This window comes from Dendrobates tinctorius, unplaced genomic scaffold, assembly GCF_039654945.1.
Source record: "Dendrobates tinctorius isolate UK_male_01 unplaced genomic scaffold, ASM3965494v1 ptg000058l, whole genome shotgun sequence".
In the NCBI taxonomy this organism is placed as follows: domain Eukaryota; kingdom Metazoa; phylum Chordata; class Amphibia; order Anura; family Dendrobatidae; genus Dendrobates; species Dendrobates tinctorius.
The window spans coordinates 22,510,368-22,537,293 of record NW_027361726.1 but is presented as its reverse complement, the minus strand read 5'-3'; the positions used below and the strand labels follow the sequence as shown (position 1 = coordinate 22,537,293).

Genomic DNA, 26,926 nt, shown 5'->3' with positions numbered 1-26,926 from the left:
CCCTGAACAACCTGGCAAATGAGTGAGTCGAAGACCATGTCGCCACTTTGTGTCCCAACAAACTGCCGTGGCTCACAGCACCTGACAACTGCAGGGAAAGCCGACAATATTGGTCAACACGTCCTCAGGAAGGGTACGGTCACCGATGGGGCATGTTACCGGAAGCAGGGGAGCAGTGCCGGGCAGGATACCGGTCTTTGTGCCGGCGCCCAACAAAAATCAAGATGGCCGCTGCAGCACTCATCATGCGACCAGCGGCGGTGTGGAGCACTCTGGGGGGTCTGATCTCCCGACACTGGGTCGGACCTCACCGTAGAGGAGACTCATCATAATGGAGCAGGCACAGAAGGAGTCGGCAGATCACCCAGGAGCCTGGAGAAACAAGGCACCAAACCGCAAGTATATGCACCTGACACAGGGCACAGCTCCACCCCCATCACAGAGGACACACTAAACTCCCTGCTAGGCGAGCTAAAGCAGGCTATACATAGTGACATTACCTCAGCCTTCACTGCACTACAAAAAGACAATGTGCACATAGGGGACACAACAGCCCACATTGAAGACAAGCTGGAGAACTTCACTACAGTCCACAACCACTTAGTGGACGCTCATAATGAGGCAGATGAGGTCAACGCTCTAAAACTGAAGCTGGTGGACCTGAAGGACCACTCCAGATGCAATAATCTGCGCTTCAGGGGATACCGGAAAGCGTGGCTCAGGATGCATTGAAGGAGTTCCTAACGGATTTCTTTACCGCACTAGTCCCCGAGGCCGAACAGTGAGACCTCATAATAGACGGAGCGCACAGGATCCCCAAACCCAAAAGTGACCCCCGCCTCTGCAACTAGGGATGTAATTGCCCGGCTTCATTTTTACCATTTCAAAGAAGCCATTAGCAAAGCTGCAGCGGGTGGACTGGGGATCCCGGAAAGGTTCAAGAGCATCCTGGTGTTCACTGACCTCTCCGCCGTCACCCTGAATAGATGGCGGGAATTCTCCACAGCCACCAAGATCCTACGGGACAACGGGATAGCGTACAAGTGGGGCTACCTGGTTAACCTGATCGTCACCAAGAATGGAGCCACACAGGTACTGACTTCACCCCCGGGAGGCCATGACTCTGCTTCAGAAGCGGCCGCTAGCGACAGTGGATGAAGATACCAGCTCTCCACTAAAGAAGAAGCTGACCACCCTGATGGAGAGAACATGAACAAAAAAGTAAAAGATGGGACCTTCTTTTCATCATGGTTTGCAGAGGCACGAGAGTAGAATTTTTCATTTCCCTCAATACCCACCCCCCCCACACACACACTATATACTGGATAGCGGAGCATATGCAGGAGGTTCACTTAGAACTGAACTCTATTTTTAAAACTGATAGTTTTTCACAAATTTAGAAGTTGGTCTTTGTTATTTCCCCTTTTTTCATAATTATCTAGTGGTGACACATATATACAAATTACAGATGAACTCTGTTTCTTCACATTTCCAGCATTAATGTAAAGGGACTGAATAGTCCGTTTAAAAGAACACCATTATGAAAAGAGGCCCAATCCCTAAAAGCAGATGTATTATGCATTCAAGAAACCCACCTAAATAGCACTGATGCCCACAGACTGCAGAATAGAAATTTCCTAAATGTATTTCATTCTCATGCAATTGACAATAAAAAGAGTAGTAATTGTGATAAAGAACACTGTCGCCTTCCAGCTAATCACCAGCGTAGTTGGCCCACGAGGGCAGATACGTCATCCTTGTGTGCACCATTATTAGTATTATTATGCATTTATATAGCGCCATTTATTCCATGGCGCTTTACATGTGAAAAGGGGAAATATAGACAAGTATAGTAAACATGTGTAAGACAAGGGACACCCAAGTACATAAGGAGAGGGAACCCTGCCCGCGAGGGCTCACAGTCTAGAGGGATGGGTGAGGATACAGTAGGAGAGGGTAGAGCAGGTCATGCTGTGGTTCAGTAGACCGAGGATCATTGCAGGCTGTAGGCTTGTCGGAACAGGTGGGTCTTCAGGTTCTTCTTAAAGGTTTCCGTTGATGGTGAGAGTCTGATGTGTTGCGGCAGGGAGTTCCAGAGTATGGGGGAAGCACGGGAGAAGTCTTGTAAGCGGTTGTGGGAAGAAGAGATAAGGGAGGAGTAGAGAAGGAGATCTTGAGATGATCGAAGGTTGCGTGTGGGTAAGGATCTAGAGACCATGTCACAGATGTATGGAGGAGACAGGTTGTGGATGGCTTTGTATGTCATGGTTAGGGTTTTGCATTGGAGCCTCTGGGCGATAGGAAGCCAGTGAAGGGCCTGGCATAGTGGGGAGGCTGGGGAATAGCGGGGAGACAGGTGGATTAGTCGGGCAGCAGAGTGTAGGATGGACTGGAGCGGAGCCAGAGTGCTAGAGGGGAGGCCAGAGAGTGGGAGGTTGCAGTAGTCGAGGCGGGAGATAAGAGCATGCACTAGTGTTTTTGGGGTTTCATGGTTGAGGAATGAGCGGATCCGGGAAATATTTTTGAGTCTGAGGCGGCAGGAGGAGGCGAGGGCTTGGATATGTGGTTTGAAAGAGAGTGCAGAGTCGAGGATCACCCCAGGGAACCAAGCGTACAGGACTGGGGAAAGAGAGCAGCCATTGACATTGATGGATAGGTCTGGTGGAGGGGTAGAGTGAGATGGGGGAAAGATGATGAATTCTGTTTTGTCCATGTTCAGTTTGAGAAAGCGAGCAGAGAAGGCGGCTGAGATAGCAGACAGTCATTGTGGGATTTCAGTCAGTAAGGAGGCGAGGTCGGGTCCAGATAGGTAGATCTGCGTGTCATCGGCATAGAGGTGATACTGCAAAACGTGAGATTCTATGAGCTGTCCCAAGCCGAAGGTATAGATGGAGAATACTAGGGGTCCTAGGACAGAGCCTTGGGGAACACCGACAGACGGGGCGAGGTGAGGAGGTGGTGTGTGAGATTGAGACACTAAATGTTCGGTCTGTTAAGTATGATGAGATCCAGGATAGGGCCAGGTCTGTGATGCCAAGAGATGAGAGAGTCTGTAGCAGGAGGTAATGGTCTACGGTGTCGAATGCAGAGGATAGGTCCAGGAGAAGGAGGACAGAGTAGTGTCGCTTGCTCTTGGCGGTTAGTAAGTCATTAGTGACTTTAGTGAGGGCAGTTTCAGTTGAGTGATGCGGTCGGAAGCCAGATTGTAACCGGTCAAAGAGGGAACAGGAGAGGTGGGAGGACAGTTCCAAGATATACATGCTGTTCCAGTAGTTTTGAGGCGTAAGGGAGAAGAGAAATTGGGCGATAGTTAGACACACAGGATGGATCAAGGGAGGGCTTTTTGAGGATGGGTGTGATTGAGGCATGTTTGAAGGATGAGGGAAAGACACCATTTGCAAGTGAAACGTTGAAAAGGTGTGTTAGAGATGGGATGAGGACTGTGGCCAAGTTAGGGATGAGGTGAGACGGGAGTGGGTCGAGGGCACAAGTGGTGAGGTGTGATCTTGACAGAAGGGTGGAGAGCTGATCTTCTGTCATGGTGGAGAAGCTGGCTTTTGCAGAACAGGGCTGAGCGGCTAAGAGGGGCATTGAGGGCTGTGGGCCAAAGTTTTGTCTGATCATTTCGGTCTTCTGCTTAAAGAAGGAGGCAAAGTCTTCGGCAGAAATGAGAGGAGGGGGAGGAGGTGCTGTGGGACGGAGTAGAGAATTGAAAGTGTTGAAGAGCTGTTTAGGGTTGTGAGACAGGGAGGATATGAGAGATGCGAAGTAAGTTTGTTTTGCGGCAGAGAGCGTGGACTTAAAACTGGCAAGGGACTGCTTGTATGCGTTGAAGTGCTCAGTAGAATGGGTTCTCTTCCATCTCCGCTCAGCGGCCCTGGAAACCTGTCTCAGTTCTTTGGTCAGGCTGGTGACCCAGGGCTGCTTGTTGATTGTTCGAGTTTTGCTCTGCGTGAGGGGGGGCAGCCGAATCAAGCGTTGCTGTTATTGTGGTGTGATAAAAGGTGGCAGCAGCATCTGTGTCATGAAGGGAAGCTATGTCTGTAAGAGGGAGAAGGGATTCAGAGAGTGATTGTAAATTGAGGTGTTTGAGATTCCTGCGAGGGTGAGCTAGTTTATGGAGCAGGGGTTGCGCAGTAGGAGAGGAGAGGGAGGAGAATGTCAGTAGGTTGTGGTCAGACAGGTGTTTTATGGTGTTTATGTGCACCATAAACAAGACCTACACAATTGTCTCTATTTACAACCCTAACTCCAAGCAGATTCTATTTCTTAAAGACACCTGGTGGTAATAAAGAATAAAAAAGGCACCCTGTTAATTTGCGCAGACTTTAACATCACCCCTTGTCTCAACATTGATAAATCGATACCCCCTCAAAAGAAAATATCCAATCACTCTCTCAGACTCTTCTACCTACTACTCACACTCACATAGAGGCTACTCCAGAATTGATCTAAAAATCATAGATAAATGGTTATTACATTACTTTTTGAGTCAGTCAAAATCCGCCAGTTTTAGAAAAAAACAGATCCGCCTTTTTAGGTGGATCCATTTTTTTCCCCCATCGACTTGCATTAGCGGCGGATTTTGACTGACGGTTGTCCGCTGCATCCGTTTTTTGACAGATCCGTTTGAATTGTAGTGGTTCCCGGGCGGGATGGCGTTTTTTTTCATCTTTGGCGGATTTCAAATGATCACAAAAAACTGAAGTGTGAAAGAGGCCTAAGCCAAACGGCCACGATAGGGAAGGTCACTTGGTCGGACCACGCCCCCATCTCCTGCCAAATTAAAGAAGGATAGATCTATCCAACATATTCCCCATGGAGAGTAAATAACCATCTAATTACATCCCATAAAATTAGGCCTCAAAAACAGGACGTACTAACGAACTTCTTTGCAATTAATAACAGACCTGATGTGTCCGTATCTACGGTATGGTGCGCTCAACAAGGTCTACATCCGGGGTAAACTGCTCCAAATAGCGTCCCAAAATAAAAAAGCAAGACTATGCCAAATAGAGGAAATTAATCAAAACATAACCGCCCCTAGAAGAGACGCACAAACATAGCTCCAGAAACGCAATTTTCCAAAAAATTACAGAAATTAAAAGGTATGAATTATACCAACTACTCCCAACACAAATACGAGCACAATCTACAGAAAAGTAAAGCCAAATATTACTGGCAGGGAAACAAAGCGGGCAAAATATTGGCCAACAAAATTAAAGCCAAAATGACCAAGCAAATTTGCCACATACAGGACAACCAAAAAAACATAATATAAAACCCTAGGAAACCGCCAATACCTTCTCACAATACTATACCTCCCTGTATAATCTACAGGAAAATACCGCAATACCACAACCCACCACCAATTAATAAATCAGTTCTTAGATCATGTAAAACTTCCTAAGATACCAGAGGAGGTACTGCATATATTAAATCAACCAATATCCCAAACAAATACAGCAAATAATTGGAGGAATGAAAAACAACAAGTCCGGACGGACTAACAAGCGAATACATCAAAACATTTCAAGACACACTAATCCACATGACGTCAATTTTCCAAAATTTTATGCAAATCGGAAAAATTCCAAAAGAGATAATACAGGCAACAATTATACCCATCACAAAACCAGGAAAAATCCCTGATCAAACCGTCAATTTTAGGCCAATTTCATTATTGAATAAAAATCTATTCCAAAATCCTGGCTAATAGGATCTCAGAAATAATCCCGGCCATAGTGCATAAAGACCAAGCGAGATTTGTTAAGTCCCGACAGACCTTGGATGGCAAGAGGAGGATGATCGATATCATCCATATTGCCGGAGGGAGACAGATTCCCTCTATGCTACTCTCATTGGATGTTGAAAAGGCATTTGATCGGGTGCATTGGGGGGGTTCTTGTTCGAAATGCTGTCATAGATTTGGGTTTGATGGTAATATACTTCGAGCGATTACCCCTCTATACTCTAACCCGTCAGCCTCAGTTCTTATTTCAGGAATGATGTCAGATACATTTGATATCACTAATGGAATGAGACAGGGGTGTCCCCTCTCACCCCTAATATTTGCGCTAACAATCGAATCCTTAGCTGAAAACATTAGATGACATCCTGGGATAACCGGTATTAAAATTGGTAAAGTAGAGCACAAAATCGGGCAATTCGTGGACAACATTATTTTATCCCTTATCAATCCCCAAGAGTCGTTCAATAGAGTAATGGAAGTAATAGACTATTTTACCCAAGTATCATACTATAAGTTAAATATCCCCAAATGACAAATTCTGAATCTAAAGGTACTGTCACACTTATCGATGCACCAGCGATCCCGAGCCAGCGATATGACGCGGTCAGGATCGCTGGTGCATCGCTAAGTGGTCGCTAGTGAGCTGCCACACAGGCAGATCTCACCAGCGACATCTCAGGGGTCGGAGGTCGCTACTTACCTGTCAGACGAGGCGATCCTGACGTCCTCCCGCCTGCGTCCACGCGCCGCCCGTCTCCACAGCAGGAAGCTGACGACGAGAAACGGCCCTGGACGTTCTCGCGCGATCAGCGATAACCAGCGGGGAGCCAGTCGGAGGCAAGTATCAGACATAGCGATATCGCTATCAATATCGCTATAACGTCACAAAAACCAGTGACGTTATAGCGATATTGCTAGCAATATCGCTTAGTGTGACAGGCCCTTAACGCCCTATATGTGGGATAAGGATAACAGACATTGGATAGAAATCGAGAAAGATTTCACAAAATCCTCAAATGTTGAATCTTTTTTTTTACTCGTATATCATCACCGGGCCTAACCCCGGCGATCATAAAAAATTGTGTCTGCCACCAACGGTGAAAGCAGCGCTGGGAGTGTGGAGGATTCGGTGAAAGCAGCGCTGCGAGTGTGGAGGATTCTAATCAACAAACTGCATACAGCGGCGTATTCTGGACCTCCAGTTTCAAAACTGGAAATCCCTGGAGTCCTACTGATTGAGGATATGTACGAGGAAGGAATGTTCTTATACTTCTCTACGATCAGATAGAAATATCTCCTTCCACATAAAGATCATTATAAATATTTACAAATAAGACATTTTCTGCAGGGAAAAAAAAAAGATAATATTTTGACAACCCTCCAAACTATATGAAATGCACCTCGCTCCAGATAAGAAGCACTGTCCGTAAGCTACAACCATATGCTGGAGGAGACCTTTCCCTCTCCACACCCTAAATGCACCAGTCACCTGGAGAACGCCAGAAAGCTTCACACCATACAGATTGCCTAAGATATACCACAACTCTCCAGATGTGTGCTGGAGGTGTGGAGACGCTATCGCAGATATGTTAGGCTAGATGGAGGCCCGATGCTATCGCATCGGGAGGGCAGTAATGTCACGATGGGGGCAGGCTTTGCAGTGTTGAGAATCCCCCCCCTTTGCTCACCCACCTATCCGCTCTCTCTTTCCCCGTGTGCTGACTTCTCCCGTCTGTGCTCTCTTCTTTGACCTGTCTACCCCATGTGCTAACCCCCTTATCTGCTGTCTCTCTCCTTCCTGTGCTGTGTTCTCCCCTTCTGTGCTGTCCTGTTTGAGCTAGCTGTCTCCCCCCCCCCGTGCTCTGTCTCTCTCACCCCTGTGTCTGACCGTGTACAGAACATACCACAGCTCCTGGGCAGGGGAGGAAGCAAAAGACAATGCTGACATTACAGCAGGAGATCACAAAGGATACATTTTGTGAGGTAAAATATTGCTTGAAAACAGTCAGTGAAATATTTTACCTCACAAAATGAATCTTCTGTGATCCCCTGCTGTAATGTCAGTATTGTCTTTTGCTTCCTCCCCTGCCCAGGAAATGTGGTATGCTCCGTACACAGTCAGACACAGGCAATTTTTAAAATGAACTTTCGTTCGTGGGAAAACCCCTTTAATGTGACCGGCTTCCTCTGCCTGTAGACACGTAGCGCATCTGCCGCCAGGGTCAGCCGAATGATTCACTGCGCCTGGTGTTACCACGCAAGAGGCTGTGTCAGTGTGTGAGAGTGTGTGTGAGTGTAAGTCTGTGTGCGAGTGCGCCTGAGTGTGATGACTGCGCCTGAGTGTGCGAGTGCGAGAGTGAGCGAGTGTGTGGTGCGTACAGCGTATAGAGTGTATGTGTGGTGCGACTGTATTCTGCTTGTGGTACTGCGCAACATGTTGGTACCACCAGAAGTTTCCATATTGAGACACCCATCACTTGGGTGTCCCAATATAGCGGTCTGTGAGCTTCCTCCGCTTGGAATTCTGGGATACGGTGACATCTGAACAGAACAGGAAATGAAAACATTACAAGGCAATTATATAAATAGATGTCTGGTGGAAGTGCAATAAAGTGAAGTATCTCTGGGACGCAATCTCCCATTTAGTGTCTCAAATTAGTGGCATCCCAATGAAAATTGGGAAAGAGCAGGCTCTTCTGGCCATTGACCTGGATTTGATTCTGTACGAGTTCAGGACAGTGATTACGCACATCCTCATAGCTACTAAAATTAAAATTGCAGGATATTGAAAAAACCCGAAATGTTAGTCAATGACAGAGATAGTAGCATTGGTGAATGACTATTGTTTATCAGAGAAGATAATTGCTTCATCCACAAATAATACAATATCCCATCGTAGGAAGTGGGACAGCTGGCTGTCATTCAGACTAAACACTAGAGATGTAATAGAACTATTAATGGTAATATAAGGGTATGATAATCTGTTGTCATCACCCCCTCCCTTTCCAATTATTTTTCCTATAATATTTAGCTATGTTAAATTATTATATTTAATGTTTTGAGGAAATTTCTGTAAGAATGTACAATGACTGGAGGGTTAATGGTTAAATATGACTATTTAAAATAAAAAGTTTATGGTTAAAAAAAAGTGACAAGCCTCACACAACCAAGTCCGATAATAGACTCAAGACAATGCCAGGTTTCGAGCCCGAATCATTGTCTGAATCACATATTCCGAGCACCCGGACGCTCTTAGAACCGCGGTCTCAATAGCTACACCGTCAAATCAAGTGACCGAGAATTCTGGTGGAAGATGGGACTCTGAGAAAGGAGCGTTCGCGAGTAAATTGACAACCTCTGCATACCAGGTGCCCTCCTGGGCCAATCTGGCGCTATTAGGATGACCGGCACCCCTTCCGCCTTGATTTTCTTCAACAGCCTGGGAAGCAGGGAAAGAGGTGGGAACAGATAAGGAAGAGTAAACAGTGACCTGGGTAAAGCCAGGGTGTCACCGCCCGTCACAAGAGGATCATGGTACCTGGAGACGAACTGTGGGACCTTTCTGCTCATTTTGGAGGTCATAAGATACACATCCGGAGTGCTCCACCATAAATAAATCTGATGGAAGACAACCTGATGCAGAGACCATTCCCCCGCAGCAAGACCCTCGCGACTGAGAAAGTCTGCGGCCAAATTGTCTACGCCGGGAATGTGCACTGCCGAAATTGCCAGAACCATGTTCCCTGCACAGATCAGAATCTTCTCGACTTCGACTATGGCCAAAGGACTAGTTCCTCCCTGGTGGTTGACATACGCCACCGCCATGGGATTATCTGTCTGGACACGCACCGGTAGGAACCTCAGAAGGTCCTGCCAGCAGAGAAAGGACAGAAGAATGGCAGCTAGCCATTTTCCAACTACCCTGGACTGTGAGGTTACAGAAGACAGCTCCCCAGCAGCCAAGGAGACTGTCATCCGTTGTAACCAATTGGCAGTGAATAGGATAAAAGGACCAACCCTGCTGATAAGGGGAGAGGAAAGAACCAAGTTAAGGACACCCTGACTAGAGAAGAGATACGAACAGACGATCAAGGGAAAGAACTCTGGCTGCGGTTGCCAGGCCGAAAGGTAGAGCAACGAACTGAAAGTGGTCTTGCCGTACCTCGACCCAAAGGAATCTCTGATGACCCAGAAAAATTGGGACATTGAGATAGGCGTCTTGGATATCCACTGAACATGGCAATTCCTGCAACTCCATGGAAGCCATTACTGAACAAAGGGATTCCATCCTGAAATGACATAGGCTTGTTTAGCAAGTTGAGATCCAGGATAGGTTGAACAGACCAGTCTTTCTTTGGAACTACAAAGTGGTTTGAATAGAAACCTAAAAGATATTCCTAAGGTGGGATGGGAAATGATTAAGTCTGTTCAGAGCAGAGAGGCTGCAAAAAAAAAAATAAAATCAGGACCAGGGAGGGGTCCCTTGGTGGCTGGGATTCGAAAAAATGATCTCAGAGTCGAGAAATGAATTCTATTTTCGATCCTGAAGATACTAACTCTCTGACCCACGCGTCCACGACAGAGGCAAGCCAAGCGCCCCTGAAGAACAGGCCGCCCACCCCGGAAAACTCCCTGGATAAGAGTAGAGAGTCATATGGAGGAGAATCTCCTAGGTCTGCTCCTGGAAGTTCTGCCTTGCACATTGTCAGGATGCCAGGACGGTGCCGGTTTGAAGGAGGGCCTTCTCTTTTCCTGTTGGACCTGCGACCTCTCCTGGCGGGAGATGTCTTCCACAGATAAGTACCAAGGTTTGGCCCGAGGAAGAAGAGAGCTTTTCCCTTCGGTGGCCTCCATTATAATTTGGTCCAGCCTGGTTCCAAACAGTTGTGACAAATGGAAGGCAAGTCCACTTGCCACTCCTTTAGCCAGATGGTACTGCGGATGGCCACTATATTATTGGAGGCTTGAGCTGCACAGGAAGCAGTATCCAGAGAGGTGGCCATTAAGTAATATCCCGCTTGTGAGATCTGGTCTGCTAACTCAGATGGAGCTCCAGCAAAGATGACCTAACAGAGTTGCTTGGCCCATGCATATAGAGACTTTGACACCCAAATGGTGGCAAAGGCAAGGCATAGGGCGGAACCTGACGCTTCAAAAGCTGACTTGGCATAGGACTCCAGGAGTCTGTCATTGGGGTCCTTGAGTGATGCCCCGTCTTTAACAGGGAGAACCATATTGGTGGATAGTCTGGAGACCAGAGAATCCACAGCTGGAGAAACAGTCCAATTTTCGGTGAGATCTGAAGCAAAGAGGTACAGGATACTAAACCGTTTCCCTCTATGGAAGCGTCTGGTCAGGTTTTCCCACTCTCTGGAGAGGACCCTCAAATGCCTTATGGGGGCAAAAACTCTAGGAGTTCATCTTGTCCATCTGAAGGACACTGCCTGCACTGAGGGCTCCGAAGGAGCATCCTTGATATTAGAGGTCTGGTTGACCGCCACAATGAGACTCTCCACCATGTCTCATATTAAGAGACCAGGTCAGGGTCCAGGTCTGAAGCAGGCTTCAGAACTCCAGTCTGAATATGGGCAGGACGACTCGGAAGCCGCCTGCCGAGAGGGGCCAGGGAGCGAGAGGGCGATCTGAAGCGCCTCTTATGGCCATTGCTGATAGCCATGGAAGGAGGTCAGGGTGGATCATGAGATCAGCCATCAGCGGCAGGGAAAGGGATAGGCAACCTGTCCAGCACTGATACCAGGGTTTGAGACACCATGGTAAGATTCACAATGGATTGAGACAGAGTTTGCCCACACTGGCATAAGAGGGCCAGTCTCCAAAAGAGGTGGAGGACTCCTGGGTTGTAAGGACAGAGGGATTGCTACAATTCAGAGGGAAGAAGACTGACCTGAAGAGAGAAAGCGCTTGACTAGGGTAATAGGGGCCTGAGGGCGAGAGCTCTCACCCTTAGAATTAGCAATGATCGAAGAAGGCAGACGCACTAACTAATGCCAGAGGTTAGGGGATAGAAACAAAGAATTGCTGAGGAGAGAGTCAGCCTTCAGAGTAGAGTTTACCCAGAGGAGCTCTTAGGAACCACAAGCTGACCAGAGTTCTCCAGTTTTGAAAGTTCAGAGAGGCCGGATGTAGATGCTCCTGAAGACAAGTGTGAAGTCTGTCTCAGTCTGGGTGAAGGAAAATGGCAGGCCTCATGTGAGGAAAGAAGGTGTCACTGAGGGAGGAGAAGGGGCATGCCTGCGCCGGGTGCGAAAAAAAAAAAAGCATGTGCAACAAGGAGGAGGAAAGGGATGGATTAAGTACGGCGGCTAGGCCGCACCGAAGCCGGGGCCTAAATTAGTGAGAGAGGCCAGCAAAGGGCGGCACGGAGGCCTAAAAAGCTGCGGAATAAAACTGTGCTGCACTAGATTCTTCCTATAAAACTTCTTCTCATTGCCTCTGGAATTCTAGAGTCCTTAATAAAGCAAGGGAGAGAGGAGACATCTGGGGGAAAAAAAAGGTCCCTCTCTCCTTCCCTGAAGATGTCTCTGAAGAATACTCAGACTTACGGGGAGCGTCTGTACTTCCTGAGACCAGCAGAATCTGGTGGGTGAGCGGGCAGGGGCCCGGACTATTCTTCGGATCACCTGAACACTCTTGATGTGTTGAGGGCTGGGGTACTGCCGGATAGACAAATGAGAATAAGGGGTGTCAGTCCACGCCGTACTCTCTGTCTGGTATTACAGTGTGACTGTTCACATTGTATCCCTCCTGAGGTGGAAGAGAGCCTTCTGAAAAAGAAAAAAGAAAAAATTACTAAAAAACTACGAAAACCGAGGTAGATATGGCTTTTGTGAAAGGCCCGTTTCGAGCGCCTACTAACACTAGCTAAAACTGATTAACTTAGTGCCAGTTGGTGGGGTGTACCCTGCTGAGGAGGAGCTATTTTTTGTGTGCATAGTGTCAGCCTCCTAGTGACAGCAGCATACACCCATGGTTTCCTGTATCCCCCAATGAAGCGACAGCAAAACATGTATAGCTTTAAACCTCAACTACAGAAAAAAAAATTGCATGGTCAGGAATGGAAGTAAATGGTACAGTCTTGAACTAGTGAAGAAAATGCACTCAGCATTACTAAATGAATTTCTGGTGTTAGTATGAAGTAGATTCACATCCGTGCTATGCCAGCAGATTTCTGCATGCTGGACCAAATAGAGTCTAAACTAAAAGCAATAAAATACATACAGATGACATTACAAAATCCTCAATAACACGGCTCTTGAACACACACCTGTCAAGTTTGGGGTTGTCTTGTCTTTCACGTTGCTGATCATATCGCAGTTTAAGTCCTTTGAATGTCTGTACATAGTCCACATCCTCTAATGCTTTCCAGTAATTCTCAATGACATGAGCCGTTAATGACTTGACGTCCTCCTGTAGGTGGGACAGGAATCGTATTCATCAATGAGGTGTAGGGAGCATGGATATTCATGCAATATGGCTTTTACTTTCCATTTCTCGTCAATAGCATTGGGGGGGACAAGACTGTGGTTATAACCTTTGTCACTAGTAGGCTCTACATTCTTTAAAAAAAATAAATAAAATGCTGACTGTCTTGTAGACGGGTCTGTTTTAGGCTAGTAGGAGGCATACAAGACTACCATCAGGTCTTCTGCAGACTTCTTTCTTTCTCTGTGGGGTACGAATATCCCCCCACCTTGTATTCACCATTCCAGGGAGGACAAAAAGTGCGCCTAACAGTAGTTTACTTCAGCAAATGCCATTTAGTGCCAGTCACCAATCCACCAGATTGCTTCCATAGTGGCGTGCAGGTGTCCCAATGATCCATGAGAATACACTGAAAGATTGACCTTGTGGGTATCTGATGATATTCAAAATGCCCTCCCCACCAACAGTTCATCCTGCCACTATCTTTGTGTTTGCTACAAGTTGTTCCCTGGGGTCGCCCTCCTTATTTCCTCTGTGCTATCAAAACTCCCCCCAGTCCTTTGTTTTACAGCCATCTTTGCTGTGTTCTGTACTTTTTACCATTTCTCCTTGCGATTCTGGGGCCTATTTTGTGCTTTTTCCAGGAGGGGCTTTTGGTTGGCGTTTACGGAGCCTCTACCTGGCCCCTTCAAATCCGTGGCCTTTCCTTTCCAGCCTCTGGGTTGCTTCAGCTCTAAGCCCAGGAGCCTTAGGCTAGGTTCACATCGCGTTAGTACCATCTAACGTATGCGTTAAACGGATGCGCTAGAGCTGATGTTCTTTTTGGTCTTTTTTTGACCGATAGGGCCAACGCATGGTAGCATTGCATTAGAATGTGTTAGCAACAGAGGTCTATGCACAGTGAACGCGTCTGTTCGCTGTGCGTTAGATGTAACGCACGCGAAAACGCGGTAGACTGTGTTCGAAGGTGCATCACAAAGTAACGCATCATCGCTAACGCATGCCGATTTGGACATGCGTAAGGGTGCATTACGATAATGGCTGGCAATGGGTGAGTTAACGCATCTGTTATATAGCGTTAGTGCTGCTTAGTAACGGATACGGATGGCACCGAACGCGATGTGCACCCAGCCTTACTAATCAACCCCCCAAGCTTAGAAGTCTGTGGACTAGTTGAATAATTTCATCCGTCTCACGTTTAGACTCCGCAGAGACCTTTTTTACTAGTTAACAGCCATTGCGCTACATGGCCAGAGTTCTTGCTGTTCTCTTCTCTTTTCTTCTGCCCAGCGTTCTCAAGTGGGCCAAGGCAAAACATATTCCAGAGATCAAAACAGCGATACACTGGACTCTGTATTCCAATCTTATTCCTGTAGTTACAGATGCTCCATGCCCACTCTCTTCCCAACTACCTTTAATAAGCTTCTCTGTTGCATCCTAATAGTCATCAGTTGTGTTTAGCGGCATGCCTATTGAAGGTGAGGCTCTGAGATCAATATCTGACTTTGTTGCGCAAACCATGCTGAAGGCTTTAAAGCAGCAATCTTCCAATGTTTACCATCAGACTTGGAGTTTCTACTTTAGCTGGTGTGATAAGAGGAACTTCCATCCTAGGGTTTTCCCCATTTGTAGGATTACTGCCATTCTACAGTCAGATATGAATGTAAAACTTGCCTCCTTAAAATAGGCAGTTTTTGCCTTTTTCAGTGTACATTTCTGGCGGCTAATACCTCCTTTCATAGGATATCTGAGTTTGCTGCCTTTTCTTACAGGGCTCTCTTCAGTGGTCTCCATCAGGACAAGGTGGTCTTATGCCAAATGCAATCTTTTTTTTTTTTTTTTAAAAAGTGGGTCTCCGATTTCCACATCAACGAGGATATCGTCCTCCCTTTTTGCTCAACTCATGTTCAACCCATTCTCTCTCGACCATCTGGATCTGGTCAGGGCCTTTAGGGTCCATATTTTAGTTAAAAAAGCCCGTCAGCTTCCAGGACAACCATTGCAAAATGCATCAGCTTGGCTATTGTGAAAATTTAAAGGCCAGGGACAAATTTCCACCTGGGCAGTCAGGCATCAGGTTTCTTTTTCTCAAGGCTGCCACCTGTTTCTCTGCTCACGCCTCAAATTCGACAAGATCCACACTCTGGCTTTTGCCGATGCCGGCTTGGGACACAAGATATTGCAAGCTGCTGTCTACTAGGCGGTCCGCATGGTCAGCTTTTGTTTTTCTCACCCATCGCGAGTGCTCTGGAACAGCCTTCACCTACTGTCAAGCCTTCTAATAACAGGGCATATACCCACAGTTCTGTGTCCCCAATGTATTCAACAAGGAAGGGAAATTATGGTTAGTAAAAAAAAAAAAATCCAATTATCTTATACTAAATACAACCCAGAACTCACCACTCTGACATATTCAAATATTTCTATGATGGCAGAGTTTAGAAGGTTATACCGGGAACCATTATTGAGAAACGCTTTAACCACAGGCTCAAACAGGAAACTTTTCACTATATATCTGTTGTAGAATTCATCCTTCAGACCGACTATTTTCCGCATGAACCGCAGGGCACCTGAAATAACATGACAGTTATAATAAAACTGGCTTTTCACTTAACATACTAAATTAACGTTTACCATACTTAGTTGATCATTTGTGCCTGAAAATTCATGTACTCTTCTGGAAAATGTGAATTGTTAGTGTCCCCCTGAGAATTACTTATTTACCACAATGTCCCATGTAAGAAAACTGCATGGACTGCACATCACACCGCTCCATTTAACACAGCTATAATGTAGGCGACGATAGTTCGGATTACCCGACTGAATAATTATTTTGGAGAATAATTTGTGGGACATAAATGGGATAAAAGGCACACGGATATCTTTAAATCATTATGATGCGAGAGGCAAATATGAGACTGAAAGATTAAAAGATATAGGGGCGATTCCAGATGACAGGCGTTTCTCTCGCTTGTCTTGATGAGGGGGCGTTTTAGAGCGGCATTCCTGACTCATTAAAAGGCTTATGTATCTTAAAGAGTCAGGCTAGGTGTAGTATAGTGGTGTAAGCCATTACGTGTGACTAACCACAGTAAGATTTGTGAATTTGGCGAGTGGGAGTTATCAAGCATCTGTCCTAGGTCTGCGTAATTGAGAGCAAAAAAATAAAATGAGCCAGAAATAGTGAAAAAGATTTAATGAAATGCCCCTATAGACATATTCAGGGACTTTTTTTTTCTTAAATAAATACATCCACTTACATTTTGATAAGAACAAGAAAAAAAAATCAGAAATACAAGCATACATATATTTCTCCACACATACCGTATATACTCGAATATAAGCCGAGATTTTCAGCCCAAAAAATTGGGCTGAAAGTCCCCCTCTCGTCTTATATTCGAGTCATATACAAAGGGGGTCAGAGGGGGTGGGGGTGTCAGGTCATACTTACCCGTCCTGACGCTGTGTCTTGAGCCCCCAGCTTCTCCCCGTGCTCTCTCTTCCTGCCTTCAGCGGTCACGTGGTGCTGCTCATTGAAACTTATGAATATGCGCATATTCATCAGTTTTAATGAGCGGTACCACGTGACCGCTGAAGGCAGGAAGAGAGAGCGCGGAGAAGCTGGGGGCTCAAGACACAGCGTCAGGACGGGTAAGTATAGCGATACTCACCTGTCCTGCGTCCATGGCTGCTTGCTGCTGTCTGTCATCGGTCAGTGACTTCAGACAGCAGAGGGCGCGGTGACGTGTTAGTGCGCGCCGCGCCCCCTGCAGTCTGAACGTCACTGACTGATGACGTGGCAGATAGCGGTGAGCAGCCATGGACGCAGGACACGAGAGTATCTCAGGTGCCAGCAGTGACACCGGCACCTGACACCCAGCGACGGAGAGGTAAGTATGTCTTTTTTTTATTTTTACATGCAGCAGTAGCAGCATGGGGGCAGCATATGGGGGAACAATCTATGGAGCTTCTTATGGGGGGCAGCATATGGGGGAACAATCTATGGAGCTTCTTATGGGGGGCAGCATATGGGGGAACAATCTATGGAGCATTTCCCACCCTAGGCTTATACTCGAGTCAATAAGTCCCAGTTTATTGTGGCAAAATTAGGGGGGGGTCGGCTTATACTCGAGTATATACGGTATGTATGTAAAATTTACATAATACAACGGCTCGTATAAAAAAGAAAAAAAACACTAATGAGTCTGCCACAATCAAGAGGTAAAAACTAACCATGGCACAATTAAGTAACCAGTGCTCAATAACTGAAATGAGGCAGCACAATGCCAGACATTAGTACAAAAAATGGTAGGATCCAGCGAGGTCAGGTGACTGTTAAAAACAAATATTTATTGTCAAAATAGCATTAAAATATTCTCAGGCACATAATGTCTGGCAACAATGCATGGAAACACAGATCTACGCGTTTCGACATAATGCCAGACATTATATTCAGCAAAAGTTTGATCTGACATTGCATATAAGAGCGAGTGAGGCTGGTTTTTAAGTTTTGCTGTTACAGCACCCCAGCGAGTCAGAACAGATACTCACACAAGGCCAGAAAAGAGTGCATTGAGGACATGAGTACCAGCACTCTGCGCAGGATGTCCTTGTTGATGATGTAGTTCTTTATGTGATATGTGTGATGTTCAACACAAAACGTCAACAGCTCCAAGATCAGTGCCAACAACTGAGCCGTCTGGAAATCATCTAAAAGTAAACCAACAAATGAATTCAGAGGAAAGCTAACCTTTTAGGCCAAAAACTAAAATTCACCTTGTCTTATTATCCCAAGTACCATATGACAATTACACTTTTTGCTGTTTGAAACACAAGTAAATCTCTAGCTGGAGAAAAAAAAAAAAATTACTTAGAAAAGTAACAAAGTTTGGTATATGCGCCTCATTCAATTGTAGACAGCGGATTTAGAAAATTCTGAACTACAGCAGTTTGTTATATGATTATACAATTTATTTATGGGGTATTGTTGTACACATGGACATAATAAAATTTAAAATGACCCCAAAGGCGACACAACCAAAGTCGTTTGCATTTTTCCTATTAATATTGCGCAATAGTTGCCTCAGAGCACCAGATTGTGTCGACTAGCCAAGTGATGACACATTCTCTCTATATGGAGACATATATACGGCGATGCCCCTTTGGGCTTGCTGACCTTTACTGGGTTTCTCCTCTGTAGTGTTAGCCAGTAATGGAGCAGTGAGGACGTGCATGCAATGCTTGTAGAAGAAGCCTAAGAACTCGGTCTTCTCCGTTTTCTATGAAAACAAATAAAACAATTTTTTTCTCAATTTGGATGAATCCCACAATGACCACACAGGTCTCAGCACACAAGTTGTGACTTAGGTAAAATGCAGAGCGAGGGTGCAAATGTACAAGACACAGAGTAATGGAAAAGACATCACAAATGCAAAAGAAGGATTTTTGGTACTCATCGTAAATTCTCTTTCTTGGAGCCTTCATTGGGGGGACACAGGTTACCATGGTGTATGATGCTGTCGCTAGGAGGCGGACACCATACAAAAAAAGGAAATAGCTCCTCCCCAGTAGTATACACCCACTGACAGGAACCAAATACCTCAGTGTTAAAGCAATACGAGAAGCAACCAAAAACTCGACATATGTACCAACTCAGCAACAAAAGGCACGTAGGCCCAAATGACTGTACACTTAGGGAGGGTGCTGTGTTCCCCAACGAAGGCTCCAAGAAAGATTTTACGGTGAGTACCAAAAAACCTTCTCTTTATCGCTTCATTGGGGGACACAGGTTACTATGGGACGTCCCAAAGCAGTCCCCAAGGGTGGGAAACAGAAAACAATGCAAAGAAAAAACCTAGGTCGGCCGGTGCATAACCGCCGCCTGAAACACCTTCCTTCCCAGGTCTGCTTCAGGTGAGACATGGGTATGAAACTTATAACGTCACGAAAGTGTACAATGAAGACCAGGTCGCAGCTAACAATGTGTTAAGCCGAAGCCTGGTGACAAACTGCCCAGGCAGTTCCCACTGCCCCGGGTGGAGTGAGCCTTTAACCTCAGAGGAAGTTGTTAGTTCTGAATGAGGTATGCCTCTAATATTGCTGAAGGAAACAAAACAGGCAATAGTTGACCTGGAGGCTGGGAATCCCTTACAACGACCTTCAGAGATGTCAAACAGGGCATCTCAGAGGCAAAAGGGAGCAGTCCTTGAGAGATATACTTGGATAGCTCTGACCAGATCTAACTTGTGAAGGGACTTCTCCAGGGGATGAACTGGAGAGGGACAGTGTGAAGGAAGGACAATTTCCTAATTAATGTGAAGAGATCACCTAATCTAAGAAGGAAGGAACGGGCCTGAGAGCTACCGTGTCCTGATGGAGAATCAGGAATGAGGAACGGCAGGACAAAGCCGCTAACGTAGAAACTCTCCTGATGGGCGTAACGGCAACTAAGGAGGCCACTTTTATGACAGGAGAGAAGACGGAAAAGCTTGAATGGGCTCAAAGGCAGAGTGCTGGAGAGCACCAAAGGACAAGATTAGGATCCTATGGATCCTTCGGTGGACGACAAGGGTGGTGCTAGGTAGGCGACTCCTGGAAGAAAGGTCTTTACCTGGGAACAAGAAGCCAAATCTCGTTGAGAAAGGATTGAAGAGCGGAAACTTGATCCTTAAGGGTAGTGACCAAATTTTGTCCACACTGCATTGAAAGAAGACCTTCCAGTATCTGTGATAGATAAGCGAGGATGCTGATTTTCTTGTCCTAATTATGGTCTGAATAACCTGAAGGGAAAGTTCGGTCAAACCTTAAGACTGAGAACTCTGGAGGAAGAGGGTGCCCTGCGAAAGACAATCTGGACGGTCTGGAAGCCTCCAGAGGGTATTGATGAGCATGTTCTCCAGCTTCGCATACCAGGCCCTTCTTGGGCGATGTCGAACTACCAGGATTACGGGAGTTCCTTCCACCTATACCCTTTTCACGACTCACGGAATAAAGGGGAGATGCAGAAAAAGGTAAGTCAACTGAAAATGTGATCACAGGGTCACAAGTGCATCAAATCCTATTAACAAGCGGATCCCGGGAACTGGCTACAAACGAAGGAAACTTGTGGTTCATCCGAGACACCAGGAGGAAGATGTCCGGTGAGCCCCATCTCAGGCATATTTGCTTTAAAATGGCGGAAATGAAAGACAACTCGCCCAGTGCGAAACCCCCGAAGACTCGGAAAATAGTGCCCAAGTTTCCACTTCAGTAGTGTGTACGGCTGATATGACGGGAACGAGACGCTCCGCCCGTCACAGAATCCTCGTTACCTCTGCCAACACCTGTTTGTTGAGAGTCCCATCCTTGATGTTTTAAGCCACAGCAGTGATGTCGTCCGAGTTTATACAGACCTGCTGGCCTTCTAAGAAGGACCGTTAGCGGCGACCGGCAAGAAGAAAAAATTGCTCTGATCTCCAGGAGATTGAAGGGGAGAGCGGATACATAGGAATTCCAGCGACCTTGCGCTGAATGATGAAGAAAACACCGCTCCCCATCCGAGGAGACTGGCGTCAGTAGTCACGACCTGCCACAAGAGAGGGTGGAAGGACCTCCCTCGAAGGACTGACGCTAATAACGTCCACCAGGTCAGGGCATGCTTCCCTTTAAGAGGCGGTAGAATGGGCCGGTCCAGAGAAGCGGTCCTCTTGTCCCAAGCAGACACTGGGGCCAGCTAAGAGAACTGTTCTGTCCAGCCATATAATTGCTGTCTAGAAGGTCTAGTCATTTTTTAGGTCTTCGATTATTACAGACATTGTATTTTCGTGTGTATTAATCCTTCATATATTTCATACTGTAAGGTAACAGCACCACCTGCTGGCCGTTTAATGCATAGATTCTAGTTTAATTTGCAATGTATTGTGGGATTGTTCCTGTTACATCATAGTCTTGTTTATGACACTGTGAGGGGAACAGCAGCCATTATTGCTCCATGTGTCCATGTGAGAAACTACACCATTCGTGTTCTTCATGCTTCTTAAACAGCCTGCTCTAAGCATAGTTGTTTCACCCTTTCCTGTCACATCTGCAATAAATAAAAGGTTACAATTTTACAGCCTCATTTCTTAAAGAAGTCAGGGGGTTTAGCTACATGTCTCATTGCACACCCTGCTAACGTGTATGAGGACAGTATAGTGAAACAACTGCCGAGAACAAGCTCAGAAGATCTGACGTTACAGAGCCCGCCATTATCCAAGCATACGGATATTGCAGCAACCTCCTAACGGTCGGACAGAATAATCGGAGCATACGGAGCCCGCCATTATCCACGCAGAGCCGACAAAGAGATATCACCGGGGACGCCTAACTGTTGAATCATGTCTGAAGGACGAGCATCCTCTTTCAAGACGAGATCACGAGTTGGTTCCTCCAAGACATCATCCGTCAGCAATGCCGCCGCTATTGCCCGCGCAAAAGCTGAAGCGGCAAAAGCAAGAAGCACCTTTGCTGAGCAAGAGATAGAATTGAAACTACAACAAGCATGCCTGGATGCAGAGAAAGCATGCCAACAAGCATCCCTGGATGCAGAGAAAGCGTGCCTTGAAGCAACATTACAGAAACTTGCTATTGAAAAAGAAACAGCAGCTGCCATAGCAGAAGCAGAAGCTTTAGAAGCTGCCGTATATTCTGACGACGAACACAGCAGTGTGCTAGGCCTATAACAAGTTACTCACGATCCATTGCAGCGTACTGCAGAGAACGTCCATCAGCATTCCAAATCAAATGACGATCTAGACCCACAGGCAAAGACAGAGCATTTTGTCAACAAGCCAAGCCAACCAGATAATTCAGACCCTCAGAAAGCCAACTATCAGCCTCCTTACCAAAAGCAAGGAAATACACATTGGGATGATACTGACTACAATAATCTTTCTCCAGAACAGAAGATCCGGAATCTGTCCCGGCTTAAAGAGAATCCCTTCGCTTCAGAAAGGTACTACAGCAGTTGGACCAAACCAGAGACATCTAACAGGTGTGATCGCACAGCACACATGTACTCTGACAACACTCCATCAGCTGGCATCAGTGCCAATCAAGCCACGATGGACTTTACCAAGTTCCTTGCTCGACGTGAGTTGGTCACTAAGGGACTTGTAAAGTTCAGCGATCGCGCTGAAAACTACAGGGCTTGGTGAGCCTCCTTCACAAATACCATAAGAGACATAGATCTATCATGTAGTGAAGTGGATCTCTTGGTAAAATGGCTAGGAAGTGAGTCTGCCGAACACGCAAAGAGAATCAGAGACATTAATGTAAATTATCCAGATGTCGGCCTCAAAAGAATTTGGAATAGACTTGATGAATGCTATGGCTCAGTAGAGGTTTTAGAAAGTGCCTTGTTTAAAAGAATAGATGACTTTCCTAGAATAGCGAACAAGGATTATTCAAAGCTCAGAAAATTAACTGACTTGTTAATGGAGTTGTGTGTAGCAAAAGCAGAAGGAAATCTTGTGGGGTTGACAAATCTCGACACTGCTAGAGGTGTGAACCCCATAGTTCAAAAACTCCCATATAACCTGCAAGACAAATGGGTTACATATGGTTCTAGGTATAACCAGACTTACAACGTACCATTTCCTTCATTCAATGTGTTTGTAGATTTTGTCTCAGAACAAGCAAAAATTAGAAATGATCCTAGCTTTGATTTCATGCTGTCATGTGCCAATAACTCTGTTAGTAAACCTCGTAGAACAACTGTAGAGGTCCACAAAACTAACATTTCTTCCACAGGTTCAGTTCGCAAAGAGTTCAGCTCCAGTCAAGGAGAAGACAAATCCAAGGACCCAAGCAGGCAGTGTCCCTTACACAAGAAGCCACATTCCTTACTTAAGTGCAGAGCTTTCAGAGAAAAGTCATTGGAAGAAAGGAAGGCCTTCCTTAAGGAGAACCGCATCTGCTACAAATGCTGCTCTTCAACATCCCACTTCGCCAGGGACTGTGAGGTTAGTGCAAGGTGTACCGAATGTGACAGCACCGAACATAACTCAGTTCTACAACCTCGACTACCATCGGATGCTTTGCCCCAAAAGCATAGCGGGGAGCTGAATGACTCAAATACTGACACTCCAGCCATTACTTCTAAGTGTACAGAAGTTTGTGGAAATCTCATAGGCAAGTCCTGCTCTAAAATTTCCCTAGTGAGAGTCTACCCGGCAGACGAAATGGACAAAGCCATCAAAGTATACGCGATTTTAGATGATCAGAGTAACAGGTCATTAGCCAAGTCTGCCTTCTTTGATAGCTTTAACGTCAGAGGACTCGGTGCCCCCTACTCTTTGAAAACTTGTGCCGGTATAGTAGAGACAGCTGGTAGGAGAGCAACAGGCTACGTAGTCGAGTCTATAGATGGCCAAATGCGTCTGCCCTTACCAACCATATTGGAATGTAACCAGATTCCTGACAACAGGTCAGAGATACCTACGCCTGAAGTGGCATCGTATCATCCTCATTTGAAGCGTATAGAACGCCTGATTCCTAACCTTGACCCAGAGGCTCAAATAGTCTTGCTCCTTGGGAGAGATATTCTACGAGTCCACAAGGTTAGGCAGCATATCATATTCAGTGCCCCCCAGATCCAGCGCAGAATAGTGATGGTTGTCCGCAGTGACCTTTGGAGCCGGAATTAGATGGTGACAGAAAGTGCACGATTCTTTACAGGCTTTGTAGAGACGCACCATGCGGGGGGGGTGTCCCAGGAGACCATGAGAAAGTGTGTTTCTCTCTCTCAGAAGACAAAACAAATGCGCTCATCGGAAGGGGGCATGGCTAAGCGCAAGGCGTGCACTGATTGGCTGAGGGACCGATAAGGGGGCGTGGCTAAGTGCAAGGCACGCAATGGCTAAGGGAGCGGTAAGGGGGTGTGGCTAAGCACAAGGCGCACACTGGCCGGGGGCCAGTAAGGGGGCGTTGCTGCATGGAAGTCCGGGAGAAGGCCCAAAGACAGGGGCTAAATTAACAGAAGAACCCGGTGATAGCCAACACGTCTCGGGGCAAACAATGACGGAACCGTTAACAAAGGCCCTAGTAAGAGAATGAAAATACAGGCCACGCTGATGCATGCCGGCCAGGATCAGGGAGAAAGGGCCCCTGCTATTGGCTGTGTCGCTGGGGGAGTGCACCGGGTAGAGCATGAACAGCCAGGGAGGGAAGCTCCGTGATAAGAGCGAGAAAAAAAACGCGCCAAAAGAACGCGCGCTGCAAGAGGTGTGATCAGAATCAAATGAAGAGAAGGAAGATGCCTCCCATTGGACAAAAAGAGTGCTCGATTTAAACGGGTGATGATGACTGGCTATATGAGGACAGCAAAGGGGTGCGGCCAGCAAAGCGAGGGAGAGTGTGAGTGCTGAGCCCGGGCATGGGAAAAATGGCCGCAGCTGCCGGGAGATCCCTACCACTAATGCCGCCCTGCTTCTGAAGGGAAAATGACCTCCAGGATGACGCCTGCCGCTGCCGAGGGAGACATACATGCGGTGAGTCCCGGTGGGAGACATACCTGTGATGAGTCCCGGTCCCTCTTCAACGACGAGGATCACATCAGGAGCTCTTGTGTGGGAGAGGGTCACTGAAATCCGGGATCCTCCTTCCCGCACCGTCTCCAGACGGCGCAGAAGACGGCATCAACCCCTTACAAGAAGGGGTGAGGCCACCGCTGGTGACCACAGTCTTCCTCTCAGCCTTCTCTGAGGAGAGGGGTGAGGTGGGGAAAAGGCAAGGACTGGCCACCGTAAATCACCCTGAGACACCCGGAAAGGTGACAGGGGACAAAGTCCTGCCTGCGGGTCTGAGAGTGAGCGATGTGGGTGACACCACACTGCTCTCTCAATCGTATACATAAGGGAAAACAGGGTGAGAAATTACACCCAGTACCCTGAAGATGAAGAGTCTGAAAAAGAAAGAGAAAAGATTAATACAAAAGGTGACCTGAAAAGGAAAAACTGCGGATCTGGGATCAGATCCAGGTCCGCCTCCTATAGACACTAAGCTTAAACTGAGGTACTTGGTTCCTGTCAGTGGGTGTATACTACTGGGGAGGGGCTATTTCCTTTCTTTGCCTAGTGTCAGCCTCCTAGCGACAGCGGTATACACCAAGGTAACCTGTGTCCCCCAATAAAGCGATAAAGAAATCACAGGTGTAACTAGATGGGCATTTCCTGAAGGAAATACATGGTGCTTGAACAGCACTGCCAGCTTTACAGCAGTCGACTGTAAGAAAGTAAAGTTAGAATATGAATGTTGTGTATAGCCACTTTGGCACATTCAGCACCTCTGTAGCCACTTTGGCCACTTGGTAGCCACTTTGGGACATTCGGCACCTATGTAGCCACATTGGCCACTTGGTAGCCACTTTGGCACATTTGGCCCCTCCATAGCCACTTTGGGCACTTGGTAGCCAGTTTGGCACATTCGGCACCTCAGTAGCCACTTTAGCCACTTGGGAGCCACTTTGGAACATTCGGCACCCACTTTGGCACATTCGACACCCACTTTGACCACTTGGTAACCACTTTGGCACCTCAGTAGCCACTTTGGCACATTCGGCACCTCAGTAGCCACTTGGTAGCCACTTTAGCCAGTTGGTAGCCACTTTGGCACATTCGGCCCCTCAGTAGCCACTTTAGCCAGTTGGTAGCCACTTTGGCACATTCGGCACCTCGGTAGCCACTTTGGCCACTTGATAGCCACTTTAGCCAGTTGGTAGCCACTTTGGCACATTCGGCACCTCAGTAGACACTTTGGCACATTCGGCCCCTCGGTAGCCACTTTGGCCACTTGGTAGCCACTTTGGCACATTCGGCCCCTCAGTAGCCGCTTTGGCACATCAGTAGCCACTTTGGCCACTTGGTAGCCACTCTGGCCACTTGGTAGCCACTTTGGCACCTCAGTAGCCACTTTGGCACCTCAGTAGCCACTTTGGCACCTTCGGCACCTTGGTAGCCACTTTGGCCATGTTGACACATGCGCCCACTTTGCCTCGGGGGCCACTTTGGCGCTCCGGGCCCCTCAGGGGCCACTTTGGCACACTGGGCTGCTAAAGACACTTTGGCGTCCGACTGCACTGATGGCGAACCTTGGCACTCCAGCTGTTGGAGAACTACAACTCCCAGCATTCCTAAACTACTGCCTCAACTGCTGCAGGTTGCAAGGGCATGCTGGGAGTTGTAGTTTTACAACAGCTGGAGTGCCAAGGTTAGCCATCACTGGGTGGGGCTTTTCAGAAGCCATTGGCGCGCTGCGCCTTTAAGACCTTGAATCAGCAATCTGTCAGCTTCTATTAGCTAATACTAGTCATATGTGGAAGCTGCATTTGCATAGCTGCCATCTTTGTAAGGTCACTGCACCTGCACTGTGGCTTCAATCCATGTCAGTTGGGGGTCATGGAAAGGTCGCCATTAATTCCTATGGGAAAATTTTTGCTTAAAATGCGATTTTTTTTCTTTTAAAAACTACAAATCGGATCAACTCCAAAAAAACATAGCACACCTGTCCCCACCGAGGGCTTCAAAACGCCGCCTGAACGGGGTCTCTGCACCGAGCGGTTCGGGCCGCATTAATTGCAGAAAACGCAGAGAAGTAGAATAATAATAATTAAATATAAGAAATCGGATTACAATATGTTGCTTGAACCTAGAGGTTCAAGCACCATAATAACACACACACAACACAAACTAGTAAAGGACAAAAGCTGCACCAGTG

General features: G+C 46.8%; 1 protein-coding gene across 2 annotated transcripts in view; it reads right to left on the bottom strand.

The window, feature by feature from the left end:
- PPP4R3A (protein phosphatase 4 regulatory subunit 3A) overlaps positions 1 to 26,926 on the bottom strand; it is a 56,000-nt gene that overhangs the window by 12,712 nt on the left and 16,362 nt on the right. For both annotated transcript variants that reach the window (XR_012232699.1, XM_073578159.1), the window contains exons 9-12: positions 18,372 to 18,474; positions 17,747 to 17,905; positions 15,596 to 15,765; positions 13,038 to 13,180 (exon numbers count right to left, since the gene is read on the bottom strand). Coding sequence is in view for 1 of the 2 variants with exons in the window: in XM_073578159.1 (XP_073434260.1) it covers positions 13,038 to 13,180; positions 15,596 to 15,765; positions 17,747 to 17,905; positions 18,372 to 18,474 (575 nt within the window). In the remaining variant the exon portion in view is untranslated. The remainder of the gene's footprint in view (positions 1 to 13,037; positions 13,181 to 15,595; positions 15,766 to 17,746; positions 17,906 to 18,371; positions 18,475 to 26,926) is intronic.